Here is a 15,307-nt window from a genome sequence, read left to right as displayed (position 1 = left end):
CTTTTTTTAAAAACAAAAACCATCTACAGCATGTACGTTTTTCCTGTAAGATTAACAGAACCCCCCCAACTTCATTCTTTGAAGAAATTTTTTGCTTGTTTTCCACTTTTAATCTTGCTTAGTAGGAGAAAAAGAAGCAGCATTTTAATGAAAAAGTATCCCCAAAAGAACATTGAGGCACATATGACTCGAAATTCTACCCCATTACAGAGGAAGTCTGACAGCACAGCTTGCTAGCCTTATTTTTGGAGAAGGCAGAACAAGCACCTCAGTCACTATTATCTTTGAAAGGTCATGGTGATTAGGGGAGGTTCCAAAGGACTGGAAGAAACAAATGTCACTGCAATCCTAAAAAAAAAAAAAAAACAAAAAACAAGGGCAAGGAGGAGGATCCGGGGAGCTACAGGGGCTGGTCAACATCACTTTAATCCCTGGAGAGATGAGGGAGCAAGTCTTCCTAGGAGCCATTTCTAAACACATCATGGATTAAAAAAGGTGATTGGGGGTAGTCAGCATTGACTCACAAAGGGGAAGTCAAGCTTGACAAATATGTACAGTCTTCTACAATGAAATTACTAGCTTGGTGGATGAATGGAAAGCAGTAGATACTGTTTATCATGACTTCAGCATGGTTTTTGACACTGTCTCGTGTAACTTCCTCATATAGAAGCTGATGAATTACAGATTAAACAGGCAGTGAGGTGGATTGAGAACATGCTGCACTGCCAGCCTCAAAGGGTTGTAGAACAGCAGCGCAAAGTCCAGCAGCAGGCCTTTTGTTAGTTGTCTACCTCAGCAGCTGGTACCAAGGCAGATACTGCTTCCTATCTTCACTGAAGACCTGGATGATGGAACAAAGTACACCACAGCAAGTTTCCTAGAAGTACAAAGTCAGGAGGAATGGTTGATGCACCAGATGGCTGTACTGACATCCAGAGAGACCTTGACAAGCAGAAGAAATGGACCAGCAGGTATCCTATCCTGATGTTCAACAGTAGGAAATGCGAAGTCCTGCCCCTGGAGAAGAACAATCCCATGCAACAGTACACACCATCAGCTTACTGACTGGAAAGTAGCTTTGCAGAAAAGGACTTGAGGTTCCCAATGGACAGGTTGAATGTGAGCCAGCAATGCTCCCTCATGGCAAATGACACCAACAGTTTCCTGAGCTGCACAAGGTAGAACACCACCAACGGGTCAAGGAAAGTGATCCTTACCCAGTCAGACGTGGTGAAACATCTGTAGTACTAGACCCAGTCCTAGGCTCCCCAGTACGAGTGAGATGAATGTACTGGAGAGTCCAGCAAAGGGCTACACAGATGATGAAAGGACTGAAGCACCTGACGTGTGAGAAGAGGCTGAGAGAGATAGGACTGTTCAGCCAGGAGAAGAGGAGGCTCAGGGGAGGATCCTGTTATCAATATGTATGAATACCTGAGAGGGGTAATAAACAAAACATTCTTCTCAAGAGTGAAATCTAACTTCTAAATCTATCCTCTTTTAGTTTCAGTAGATAGATTTAGACTAGACATTAGGAAGAAATTTTTCACTGTAAGGGTGGTGAGGCACTGGCACAGGTTGCCCAGAGAAGTTGTGGATTCCCCATCCCTGGAAGTGTTCAACACCAGGCTGGATGGGGTCTTGGCCAACCTGACCTAGTGGGTGGCATCCCTTCCTATAAGAAGGGGGTTGGAGTTAGTTGATCTTCAATGTCCCTTCCAACCCAAGCCATTCTATGATTCTATGATATGTACCTGAGAGGGGCGTTTCCTTCCAGCCTCAAGTAATCTGCTATACATTTATGAGAAGTTTTAAACAACTGTATAAAGACTATTTACATACGGATAAAGAAAATAAACGGTTAGTTGAATGTTTAACTTTATTTAGGCATGCTTTACTCTCTTGTTTGCAAGGCTTTAAAATTGAACTTTTCGAGGCAGATCATGTAAGAAAACACTAACAGTTCTTTCCTTGCATTACTGCTTCTAAAATCCAGTATTTGAAAGCTGAATTGGGAGAGAAAGCAAGACTGAGTATTGTCTCTTCCCTTTGTTCTGGAGTTTTTTGTTTGTGCATTTATTAAATGGGACTTATTAGTTTTGTATCTATTTAAGCTTCTAAAATACAAAGATCTCACCACAGACCAAACCCAGTTTTGGGAACTGCTGCAATCCCTGCTCCAGTCTCATATTAGATCTGTTCTGTATATTTACCCTACAAAACAATTCCCCTTGTAATTTCTTCTTCTGCATAAGGATCAAACGCAGGAACAGCAGACCAAGAGCATTCCCCATATCATCAAATCCAGTCTCCTGCTATAACAGGCAGTGATTTCAATCTGTTCAGGTACTCCAAGACACTTAGGTTTTGTTTGTTTTATCCCTTTTCTCCCCTTAGAAGCTGTTCCAGAATTATGCTTCTCTTGGGCCTAAAATGTTCTCAAGTTAAAGATATAGAAAAATATATGTTTTTGCCAACACTTTTTTTTTTTTTTTTTTATCTCCCTCTGGAGCTGACACTTCTCAAGTGTTCCAAAACCACATTTGTTAATTTTTTCCTTAGCCATCAGCTTGACTGCTTCTGCCTATCAAAGTACAAGAAGTGTCCAGGCAGACACAAACAAACAAAAGCAAGTCTTAGCATTCAAAATACTTGGTTGTAAGGAAGAAAGTCAGTCTAGAGGCCAAAGTTGTTAGCATATGTGTCTGAGCTAATAAGCTCTGTCATAAGGGGGGGCTTATTAAGCTCAACAAGGTCACGTGGCAATGTAAATATATAGCTTCTAAATTAAGACTTGGGCATTGCTGGACAGCTTGGCAGCTGTCTAGTCCCATCTTTCTATGAAAATGTTCTTTCAGAAGGCAGGTTTTCTGCTTCATGCTGCTACCAAATCTCTTCCCTGCACTAGCTGTATCTTCACCTCAACCTCTAAAATACATGTACGACAAGAGTTGCACAAAAATAGGAGGCTATCTTTTACAGTGTCAAGATGTCAATGACGCTGCTGGAAGAAGGAAAAAAACATACTGAAGTTTCCTTACCTGTTGTGCTCCATCCCCACTAACAATTGGGGAAGTTAGAAGAGGGATTTCACTACTTATAATCGAAGTGGTATCCAGTAACGGTGGGTGTTCTGCCATCATTGATGGTACACAAAATCACAAGATCACCTGCAAAGAAAAAGTTATTCAAATGGTTATACTATATACATATTTCTGAATAGTTATTCTTCAAAAATAGTCTTTTTTTTTTTTTTTTTTTTAAGGTACACACACCTTTAAAAAATATGTTTCCACAATATTCCAGCAATTACACAAACTGGAAGATGTTTCATGAACTAGGATAAACCGTGTTCACAGAGGGTAGGTTTAGACCCCCTCTAGTGGCTGGACCTTAGAAGAGCCATCACAGCCTTTTAAGTCAAGAAACTGTTTTTTTTTTTAATTTAAGATTATAAAGGAAGACTTTTGTCCAACTTTGACCGTCACTGGTTAGAAAATGACTGTTGGAAAGATATGAAAACAAAGCAGTTGCCTTGGAACTCAGATATATAGTGTTCTTGTTTATCTGAAAGTGGTATAAACAGATCTAAGAACAAGGAGAGCAGCACTACTATTTTTTAAATCACCAACCTACTTTTTCTAGTATTACATCAAACAAGACACTTCTTTAAGGGACAACTGATATGTCCAAGTGAGAAAAATGAATTAAAAAGTTTCCTGCACAATCTTACCATCTGTATTTTAAAAAAATAAATTAACCCTGGAATTAAAGCAATGTTGTTTTGATAAAGAGTGGGCAACACTTTAATAGCTTTACCGGTAATTAAAACTTGCAAGAAAAAACAAACACAACAAGAGGTCCATGATTCAACTCTGATGAATGTCAGGTACCAGAGAAACAGCTGAATTTTGCTTTTTGTTAGTATCCGTGACATGAACCAGCCATAATATATATTATGTGTCGGTGTAGTATGAAGAATTAAGACCAGAAAAGCTAAAAGTTACTTTTTTTTTTTCATGCAGAAGTATGTATGATGAAACTAATAAACTGCTTCTGAAATTCTATTTAATTTTAAAGTTAATTTAAAAAAAAAATAAATCAGATTTACACTGATTTAGTGTACTGGTCTTAACTCTGCCCCAACCAGATGCAGTACACCTAGCTATTGAAAGGGAAAAAAAGATAATTAGATCAACGAGAATTAAGAAACTGATATTTCTCAGCAAAACAAAGACAGATGGAAAGAATTCACTAGAGGTGAATGATACATTCAGAATTCCCATGTTAGTTACATTTTGCATCTGAAAACAGTGTTTAACATCAAATATATACATAATGATTAAGCTGAGAAAAAGCTTGCACTATTTCTGGAGTAGAACTGCTTCCCTTAGCAAGTACCTTCAGTTCTCTGGTGAAAAGAGGTAGGTACAATCTTGAAGTTAAACAGTCTGAGAGTCAGTAACGCTGCTGGCTTTCAAAGTTCTGCCTTGAGATTATCTGCCTAATGAAACTCTCCACAAACACTTCTAAATTTCTAACACAAATATACCATCTGTTCATAAACACAGATGCTTGCTAGTTACAGTATGTAACTTTAAACGAAGATTTAAACTTACTTTAAACGAAGAGATACCCGATAAAATTCAAGGGATAATACCAGCATAATGACTTCAGCACTAAGTTCTTTGATTGAAGAGCTGCTGCTACAGCTTACTACGCAGAAGGCATCTCTAAAACTGTCTCTACCCCAGCCTTTTTTACTGTTTTTACATGTTTGCTCCTCTAAGGCAGATGATGTTATACACTTGCCATGGGCTGAAATCTGTGATACTGCGCTGTCAGTACAAGAATACCGATGCAAATCAGAGTTTGCGTTTTCTGGAAAATGCATTAATGAAGCACGATAAACTTCTCATACAGCTATGCACACACACTGCGAATAAGCTGTCATCATGCTGAAGGTTGTCCTGCTATAAAGTTATGAACCTGGAAAGAAAGCATTCTGATTTTTTTTAATATTTTATTTACTTTTTGGGTCTAGTCTGCAAAGATTAAAGTTAGAAAAAAAAACCTATAGGTTAAAAGACTTCGAAACTGTGATTACTTAAGAATTCATCACCATTTATATCAAGTCATTTATAGCTGCTTAGCCAGACTAATTAGTCTCCCAAGCAATGAGGACAGTTTTATATTCCTACCTTGCTTTAAAGGCTTTCCCACTCATCAAAAAATCCTCCAGGCTACAGTCAGTCCCCACCACTTCTGCAGGTGGCAGAAGGCTGATGGAAGTTATTTGGATCATCTTTCAAGCTGGCAAGTTTGACGGTGCGCTTCCCAGGATATTATCCAATGACCATTTAATGTAAAGTGAACACACAGCCTGGAAGCAGGGTTAAAATCAAGGCATCCCTTCTCCCATGATTATAGCTATAAACAGGCTTGCTCTTGTGCCATCTCTTAATCTTACAGGAGTGCAAAATACATGGAAATACCTATCCAGAGTGTCACAGACAAAAGTAATTAAAACACTCCAAACTAAGAGAACATGCTTCTAGACTTACCCAAGCTTGAATTTCCCTGAGTCTAAATTGAATTAAGTTCATTTTTTCCAAACTACCTTGCAAATGCCTCTTAGATAGGAGAGCACTGGCCTCCTTCATCACACACACAATGATTTTTTGACCGATTTCATAACTTATACACTCAGTGCAAGCACCATTTATTGAGCAAAAAATCAAAACATATCTATCAAATTGGACATCAATGAGAATTAACCCAGACCAACTCAGATATGACAGCTAATGACCACTTCTGGACATACATTAAGATTTGGTCTCAGATTCATTGATTCACGTCCTCACGGGTGCTCAACAATTTGATTCACACAAAACAAGTTCCTACAGGCACCGAGTGCTTGGGATGGTAGCACACAGACTTCAGTGCTTTACCTGGGACATGGGTAAGTTCCATGTCTGGATCCAAGCGTTGGGATTTATTCTGGAGATGAAGCACTGCTGCTCATTGATAAGCCCTGACAGGAGGTACCAGGTAATGTTATTCCTGACACCCTCTACAACTATAATAAAAGTACTACCTGTCAGGCTGTGTAATCCATCTAGAAAGAGAAGTAAATCAATGCTTTCTTGACAATACAATATTAGTTTTTCTCTGCAATGCCTCTGAACTAGCCTTGAAGACTGCAGACAAACCCAACACCAATGTGGGCCCATGCTACATGTACCATTAAAAACCTTCTCTCCATCAGCGGTCAAGAGGCAGCAATCTGTACAAGTCAGTGTGCATAACCTTGTCAGTCAGTCAGATGTGGTGTGCACACCACTTGCAGGTGTTTTTTCTTTCGCTATGAGGACAAATAAGAACAGACAGGAATTTGAAAAAGAAGTATTGTGTAGCAGAGGAAGGAGATGTCATAAAAGAAACCACAGGTTAGCGTCAAAATAAGCAGAAATGCTCAACAAACATACCTTGGATACAAAAGCAATTGTATCATGTTTGATGTAAGGGTATCAAATCAGAGCTTTTAAATCAACCAAACCAACTAGCTGGCATTCACAACCTCTGGAAGAGGAAAAATATCTAACTAGATCTTTGAAACAGACTTCCAGATAACGCTAGCCTTGGGAAAGTCTCAGAGGTCTGGAAGAAAACCAGAAGCCTTACATTAAATACTCTACTGAGGGAGGGCAAATGGGACAATATATTCACGTTAGCCAATAGTGATCCAAGACCAAACAAGTTCACAGTCAGAACTGGATGTTATTTGTAAGGAATTAAAAGACAAGTATGATTGATGAAATAAATCTTATCCAATTAACTTGATGAGAATCTTCTGGTGAAGTGTGGCTGACAAAAGGACTGATAAGAGCACTGCTATAACAATCAGACCTTCTCTGGCATTTATGTGTTTTTCTTGAACAAAATCACTACATGGTTTAAAACTGGAATGACAGCCCTCAAATATTATTGGTAAATGCGGAATTATAGAGTGGGTGAGCTTCAGATAGGAAGGGGAGGTATTTCTTCTTGGCTTGTCATTGTAGAATGTGTCTTCAACTCAGCTCTCAGGAAAAAAAAAAGAAGGAAGTCTGGAAATGACAAACCATAACACTGATAAGAGACTAAGTCATTTTACTACACTAAAATGGCATGAATACGTGAAAAAGCTAGACAAAACATTTTTAATACATAAAGGTAAAGCCATTCTTTCTAAAAAAAAAAAAAGTAACTCAATCCTGTGAAGGGTCGATTCTAAAAAGGACAGGATAATTAAAAGTAGGCAGCTAGAAAAACAAAAGCTCCCCAAAAGGCTATTAACATGAGTTATATCAACAGGTTAACCTCATTTAGCAATGAGGTCTTGAGGAAGACACAAGAAAAGCAGCCTGCATTCAGACAAGGTAAGGCTGCATCCTACAGTCTGCAGAGCCACTACAAACAGCTCACTGGTCTTGTCAAGCTTTCCTGCACCACTAATGGATAGTAGGGAAGGGGTAAAATCATGAAATAAGGTAAGTCTAAGGACTTAAGGCCAACTGACTGCACCATACTTGAGGAAATATTAAAAAGGGACCCGACCAGGACGGTGACACCTTAGATGAACAGGTAGGTAATACCGATGCTACGCATAGAAAAAGCTGAGGCAATTTTCTGTCAGTAGTGCATTAAAGGCACAGCTATTTAGAAATCCATACTGACTCATGCACAGCAACAACTGCTGCATGAATAGCTATCTCCCTTTCTGTCTTGGTACTGAATATACTGAATTAGTGGTAGACATTCAAAGGGTAACGCAGGATTGCTAATTCAGCTGACACTGTTCTTGCAAAATCCGTGCTGAGGCTGTTGTAGGATTCAAGGAAGGTGCAAGGCCTGAGTTCTCAACCACGTTGGGTATGTTTATTTTCCCTATCTCACAAATTTGAGGACTATGAAGGAGATTTTTCTGAAGGCTACCAGAGCTGAAACAATAGAAGGCATCTATACTGACTCTTGTAGAGACTCTGGGGTGATACCTGAGCAACCATTATGGAACTGATAGCACTAACAAGCCAAAATAACATTAAGGCTCAAAGACTTCAGTTCCACTCAATAGTTCAGTAGGCAAAGTATGCCTTCCTGAACTGTAATCACAATTTAACTCAGTCCTTAAATACCTTCAGATTTGGTCCATTAATGTTTCTGTGGCATTACTTTTATGTTCTGAAGATGTACACAACTCTGCTTATTACTCACTCATTTATTAAGAGTTAAGGAATATTGCACAGCTGAGATCACCAGGCAGCGCATTTCCTCTGCTCTTGAAAAAGATCAGCATTTCCATCTCCAAGAGTCTAGCAGCTGATCTTAACAACAGCCTCTGAAAGCACATCAGCATTCAATCAGCTGGATCACCAAGGTAAAAGAACATGAGTCAGCAGCACGCATCCTCACGGCACGCTGGGCTGCGATAGCAGGAGCACGGCTGGTGGGCTGAGTGAGGTGGTGGTTCCCAACCACTCAGCACTTACAAGGTGGCAGCTGGAACACCATGTCCAGTTGTGCTTTTCCCAATTAACTCCTCAATAGAAAAAGCAAATGACAGACCACGAGAAGCTACAAGAACTGGAGAAGACAAGGGGTCACCTACCTGCTGGATTCCCCTACCTGAGGGGTGGTTACTCAAAGCCCAAATCAAACTCGTCCTGAAGGTGCATGACAGAAGTTAAAGAAGTGATGGAGAACTGCAGCACTTGGAAATTGTATCTGGCCGTAAGGTAAAATGGCACAGTCACGGGGAGACCTGTGCAGTGCTGGCACAGGTTGCCCTGAGATGGGGCAAAATATTAATCTTGTAGATCAGTTGTCTCAGAAATGGGGTGCACAAGAAGAAAGCAGATTTTTACCATTAAAAAAAAAGATGTTTAAATAGTTTTTTCATCTTTATTTCATTCTAGTTGTTTTATAATGTACATATTAGTACAGCAGTACATGTATATCACTTATGAATAGCTGTAACATCCATTCAGGGTGCATGTTCCAAAAAAACTTGACGGGTGCACAATCAAGAAGCAACCACCGCTGCAGCAAATCAAAACCAGACCACACAAGGTCCTGATGAGGAGCTGAAGTACACAACCTCTGAAGGCTCTTTCTAGAGTCCTATTTTTCTACAAATATCAAAGTATTAGTCAATCAAAATATGGCACGCAATGCAGAAGTTACATGGTTTTCAGTGGATCAGAACCCAGAGAGCCACCCTCCAGTGGTTTCTCTGCTGCCTACTGATAGGGAAATTTGCATTGCTGCAATTTTCCTCAGTTTTTGTGATTGCAGAGTGCTTCTTCCCTACCTACCTGCTTGCTACCACAACAATCACAGCAACTTTATGCCCTTTGACATCCTAATTCTGTCAAATTTAGTGACCAACGGATACAGTTATTATTGCAGAGGACTGCACACAAGGGCCACGAGGCCACCTATAGAGCATGAGGACAGAAGGTGAGCAGGGAAAAGACTGAAGTGCCTAACACAGAAAGGTGCAGCAGAAGGAACAGGCTCAACGAAATCAACACTAAATGTTTCCAAATCAGATGTTGATTTTAAATGAGAAGCGACAAAACCAGGGCCAATTCCAAGACTTTGTTGTCGGAACAGTTTCATACGTGCTTCGGCCTGTTTCACGTTACAGCTGCCAATTCGAGGTTGCCATGAGGTGTGTTTTCCCAGTGGGCTTCGGCAGAGCAGGTGTGCATTCCTTCCTCACCTGGGTTCTTCTGCAGCTATGCTCCCCCAGGAGCCACAGGCACGGAGAACTTCCAGTAAGGAGGAAAAGCCGCTCTGAACAGGAGAGACAATGCTTGCTAGGCTTTGTCAGACCAAGGACTGAACTTCCAGAACCATAAAGGCCATAAAAACTTCCCCCAGCCCAGTGAAAGAAGCGCAGCAATCTTGCCTTCTCCAGCATGAAGACAGCAGGGCACTTTAAAAATAAATATCTTGGAAAAGAGCTGAAGTAATAAAGCTGTTATTTAGGTTACAGCCTAACATCCAAGTGACTGCTCTTTTCAAGATACTATTTAAACTGTTCCAGTGCTTTATGCATTCCTAAGTACTCCCCATATCCATTCTTTAGTGCCTAGTGGGAGATATGTTCATTCTTTATCATTTCCTACAGTCATTAAAAGATTTCACCTGCCTGCCAATTTGAAACCTGTAAGAATTGCTGTCCTCCCAATCTTTCCAACCAGCCAACCACTTCAGAAGTCGTCAGACAGGGTTAACAAATACAAGAGCCTAAGATGTACAAACATGCTAAAATGGGGGAATTCTGAAAACAAAGTACACCAATACATCCCTGGGGTGAAGAGGAAAGAACAAAGCGTATGTGACAGATGTTAGTCATGTCACTTAATGCACGGCTGGAAAAAGCTCAGATACGGGGATGTTGCTGGTATAGAAACATATTAGAATAAAATTACTCAGTGATCCATAAAGTCGCACCTGAGCTATTAAAGTTAGAAACAAACTATTCAGTTTGTTTCATAAGAATCAGAAGCTAGTAGAATTTTTGTAATTTCTTCTGCCTGGTAGATTTGCAATATTTTCTAGTCACATGTCTCCAGACATGGCAATTGTGGTATACCAGGGTATATATATTTTTTTTCCCAGTTTTGAATTGATAATTTAATTAATACTCAATTTATTTAAAAATATGTGCTTTGCTTTTCATTTTTTCCTGTTTTAGGAAAGCAATTTCTGAAAAACTTGATTAAAACATTTTGTAGCAGAACAGAGATAGTTGCCTTTTTTTTGGTGAAATTATAGTGAAACTGTCAGAAGAAAACCATTTTGTGAAACATGTCTACCTTCTTTGAAGAGATGTGAAACTTGAATGGCTATTCCCTTCAGTGTTTAAAATAACACAGCTGCAAACAGGCAGATACATCACAATTATAAAAGGTGTAGTTTTGTAAAGTCAATCAACAATGTCAAACTGACAATCACTGGAAACTGCAAATCTGAACAGCTGAAAATGAAAATACACTGCCAAGTGTTTTAATAAGCAATGGAATACCCCAAAGGAAAAAAAAAATCTATGGGAATACTCCACCCATAGCTCACAAGTGGTGTCACATACAATCACTACAGGCAATTCCCAAAGAAATCCCAGAAATCAAATACATATCTCTGCTCATACTGTTGTTGCTGGAAGGCAAACACAAAGTTGTACAATGAACACAATACAATTACGGGGAAAATACTGATTTGTAAGCAGATGCCAGTTGTACCTGAATAGCCAAAACAGCCACTGGCTCCAGCTCCCTCCCAACAGTTACTGCCTGTTCTCATCAAAGCAGGAAGGGCAAAGCCACGCAGAGCAGGTATAAACCTCAGTGCTGCAGGAGTTAAACATATTATCATAAATCAACACCTACTTCAGGTTACCTTCATGCTCCAGGTTGTGAACTGCAATGATTTAGGAGCAGCTTCAGGTGCAGTTCATGCATTCATGTCATGTGTTCCATAACCTATATGAGAACGCACGGTAGATACTTGGAAACACTCCAGCTGTTCAAGTTTAATGCATTTCTATTTATGAGCTAGCAGCTTTTGAACCTGAGCCAAACAGGCTCAGCTCTTATTAGCAGCTAATGTAGAAAACTAAACTTTTGAAGGTGAGGACTACCTAGGGAAGAGCTAGACACTGATAAATCAGTCACCTGGAAAGGGACAAGATGTTCGTGAACACTTACCACTTCTCACTTAGTCTGGCACTTAGATTATGAAATGCTTGATTGGATGTATCAAAAGCAATGCAACGGAGACTACCCAAAAGCACCACATTCTGGGTTCAAATGTTACAATTATTACTTTCTTATTAAACCACCCACAGCCGGTATCTGGACGAACTACACATGACACGAAGTTACTGCAGAAGGAGAATTCAGTACTTTCCAACAATTTGTCCCTCCTTTCTCGAAAGAAAAAGAAGCTGAAACTGGTTGTGTAACTTCTGGGAAGGGATAAGCACAGCTGTATCACAAATCAGGAAATTAATCTGTTCCTTATACTCACAGCTAATTTGATAGCACACATTTTAAATCAACGAGTGAATTGTCAGCACCAGAGTGCAGACTTGGCTTTACCAGATTCCCTGTTGCACCTCGCTTGTGAGCTGGAGCGTGGCCTCCTCTGTCTTGTAGGATCAGCTGCCTCTCAGATATTCTTGGGAAGGATTCTCAAAAAGGAACGAGGCTGTAAGCTGTGCAGAAAATATACTACACAGTTCAAAGAAATCGAATGCAGTTCAACTTTACTTATGGTACACTGGTCTAAACTACGTGGCTGTTTTTTTAGCTTTACACTACTCTTCTCAAAAACTTCTTTGAACTCTCCTAGTTTTACTTCTAAAGCAGCTAAATTAGGTTCTCCTAAGATTCTGCCAGGACTGGATTTCCTTCGGTTTATTTTCTGAAGATCAGATGGGTTCAAAAACATCTCGGCCTTTCCCAGTTAAACAGAAACGAAGGCAAAAGTAATAGTTAAGTACATGCTTATTTTTTGAGAAAACAAGCGCGCTCCATGCCAAGAACCAAGCTACTTCCTCATTTGTTATCGACTCCCTTTTTCTGGTAGCTATGAGCAGCGAGGCCAAGTTTTCAAGTAAGTTTTCATATAGTTCCTTTAAGGCAAACTAAAATCACGCATTTCCTTGCACTAAGGCGAGGTGAGTGGTCAGTGAGACGAATTGATTGCAGAGACAGCTGCCAGTCTTGGAGCTGCAACGAGGGCACTACTCAAGAACAACAAGCAGCAGTTTTTAAAGAACTCTTACGAAACAGCTTTTTCCTGCTTGTTGTGAAAAAATGAAAACTATGCTATCCAAACACAAGATGACATGGGATCAGAGGCCACAGCTCTAATAATTTAAAATAAGCCTGCACTGATTTTTTTTTTTTTTGAAAACCTGCAGGTCTCTGCTTCCATAAGGAACAGGATAATAACACAGGGCACGACAAGCCAAGTCAGGCACGTGGAAACTACTTCTTAAAAGTAAGAATACATCAAAAAAGGGCGTTGAGCCTTAACAAGTGCATCTGAAAGATGTTCTTTTACGAGGACAGACTGCTCTAAGTTGGTTCTGCTCAATAACACCAGCAGCTCTCACTTGCACCACTACAAGCAACTGGCCAAGAGTACAGTGAATTAGAGCTATCCTCCAGTTTGTTACTCTTCAAAAAGTGGCTCTGTTTTAAGGTAGGTCAGTTGCCTGATCCATTTCACAAATGCATGCCCAGCACAGGAATAAGCAGGCAGAGAGGAACTGCTTGTTGCAGCATCAACATATAGCACTTGTGAAGCTACTGGCTACAATATGAGAAAGTCCATGGGCAGCCACCCCGGCAGGTGGTTCACTTCCCCAGGATTAAACTCAGCCACAACAGTGCTGAGACAGCTACTTGCATGCCACAAAACTAAAACAGGGTGCTCCAAGCTCAACACACCTCAAGCTGAATGCGACTCTTGACAATTAAACGTGCAATTTGTTAAAAGTTCTCCAACAGAGAACTGTCTGCAACTACTGAAGATGAGGACCACCAAAAGAAGAGCTTGTTTCTCAGATGATGCCAGCACTCCCTGCTCCCAAGCTCCACCTCACCCTCTGAGGAAAGTTTAGTCCCCAAAACCCCATGGGCCCAACCAGTTTGATTGCCCAACCATTCAGAGGACAAAGCTGTTCTCGCCTTCCTACGGTCCATGTGGAGTTGCAACACTGAATGGCTGACAATCCATTAACAAAAACAAACCCACAAAACTAGACATTATTCCAGCTGCATCTAGGATTAAGCGCTGTCAGCTGTCACTACTCACTTCTGCAGCTTCTTTCAGTCCTCACTCCTCAGGACTTTGTTTCAATGTCTTTGCACCAGACTAAGTGGGTGAAGAGAGAGTGCTCTGAAAGCATGGTCTTCTCTGTTTACTTTTCAACAGATTCTATAGGATTGGGTAACTCTTGCAGCTTGTATTTACTCCTAGTGCAGGAAGTCCCCTAAACAGATACACTAAAATATCAATGAATCGTTACCAGCCCATCCCTCTCTCATTGCCAAGACCTTGCAAGTCACCTGGTTTTGTTTTGGGTTGCCTTATGCTGGTACAGACGTTCAGTTTTTGCTTACAGATTAGTTTTCAGCTACAGGCAAACTTTTTGCACGTGCATTACAACTTGATTCACTGCCACCATCTACAAGGTGCCCGACTCCTCCAAAACAAGGCTTATCTCCCTGATGTTTCTGTGGCTTGTGTCTCAGTTTCCTTCAGTCAGGTCACCTAGTGGATGCAGTTTCTCCAACTAAAGGAACAACACTGAACAACAAAACCTTACAGTCTGCAAGTTGGAGAAGAGGGATTTATTTTGTAATCAGTAGAGTAAGATACAGTATTGAGTATACTACATCAGCTAGAGAAAAACAGGAGCTTGGCAGTAGCTGATGCTTGTAGGTTCTTATATTAAGTACAGCATGGGCTTTAATTACCACAGAAACTGGATTTGTACTTTGGGGAAACTCGATAGCATTTACACAGAAGTATTTACATACATAAATCATACATTTTTGTTTGCTTTACTTTACAGTAGATGTAAAAGAAGTTCTGGATCTGTGAAGTTCATTTTCATCTGGAGTTATTCAGGATCAAACAGCATTAAGAATTGAGCTTCACGGTTCTAAATGCAACCAATGGATAAAAATCAAAGCGCATTCAAAAAGAACTATCACGCAGAAGGTAAAGTTAGCATTGCTGTGCCACACACTCCTTTTCACCCCTGTAACTGAAGCAAGTTACTATCCACAGCATAAATCTTTCTGGACCTTGTCACTTGCCCTGCAGACAGCATTTCCCAGGCTTTGATACGTAGTTATTTGCAATCATGGAGTGTATCGGTTCAGTTTTGTGATTTTTCACAGCTGTGAAACAGTTGTTGTTTTTTTTTGACACTACATTACAGAAGCCCATATGCTGCCAGGAAGTAGAAGGACTTTTTTAGTGTTTTTGGAAAGCAGAAGAGATCTATCATATCTTAGAAACTGCCTGTCTTCTCTTTTACTAATGGCCTATAAGAATGATGTTTACTGGTTAAACTGGGATTGAAAACTTGAAGATGTTTTGACAGTTCTTTATGCCCAAAGTAATCAAGTTAAATAATTTTTCCATTACCTATAAATGATGGTTTGCAACTCTTTAATTTTGTCTTAAGTGCTTCAGAACAGTTCTGGAAGCAAAGTTGAGCAGGGGCAGGGTAAAA

At 40.2% G+C, this 15,307-nt stretch overlaps 1 protein-coding gene across 4 annotated transcripts in view; it reads right to left on the bottom strand.

Moving 5' to 3' along the window:
* FNDC3A (fibronectin type III domain containing 3A) overlaps positions 1 to 15,307 on the bottom strand; it is a 112,287-nt gene that overhangs the window by 93,187 nt on the left and 3,793 nt on the right. For 3 of the 4 annotated variants that reach the window (XM_038173523.2, XM_038173524.2, XM_038173522.2), the window contains exon 2: positions 3,042 to 3,170. In XM_038173523.2, coding sequence (XP_038029451.1) covers positions 3,042 to 3,143 — 102 coding nt within the window. In that variant the 5' untranslated portion in view covers positions 3,144 to 3,170. Of the gene's footprint in view, positions 1 to 3,041; positions 3,171 to 15,307 lie in introns of those variants that run through there. The other variant, XM_038173526.2, reaches the window with a different exon arrangement.

Source organism: Anas platyrhynchos, chromosome 1 (assembly GCF_047663525.1).
Source record: "Anas platyrhynchos isolate ZD024472 breed Pekin duck chromosome 1, IASCAAS_PekinDuck_T2T, whole genome shotgun sequence".
Taxonomy (NCBI): Eukaryota; Metazoa; Chordata; class Aves; order Anseriformes; family Anatidae; genus Anas; species Anas platyrhynchos.
The sequence above is the reverse complement of the archived record's forward strand: the minus strand, read 5'-3'. Positions and strand labels throughout refer to the sequence as shown.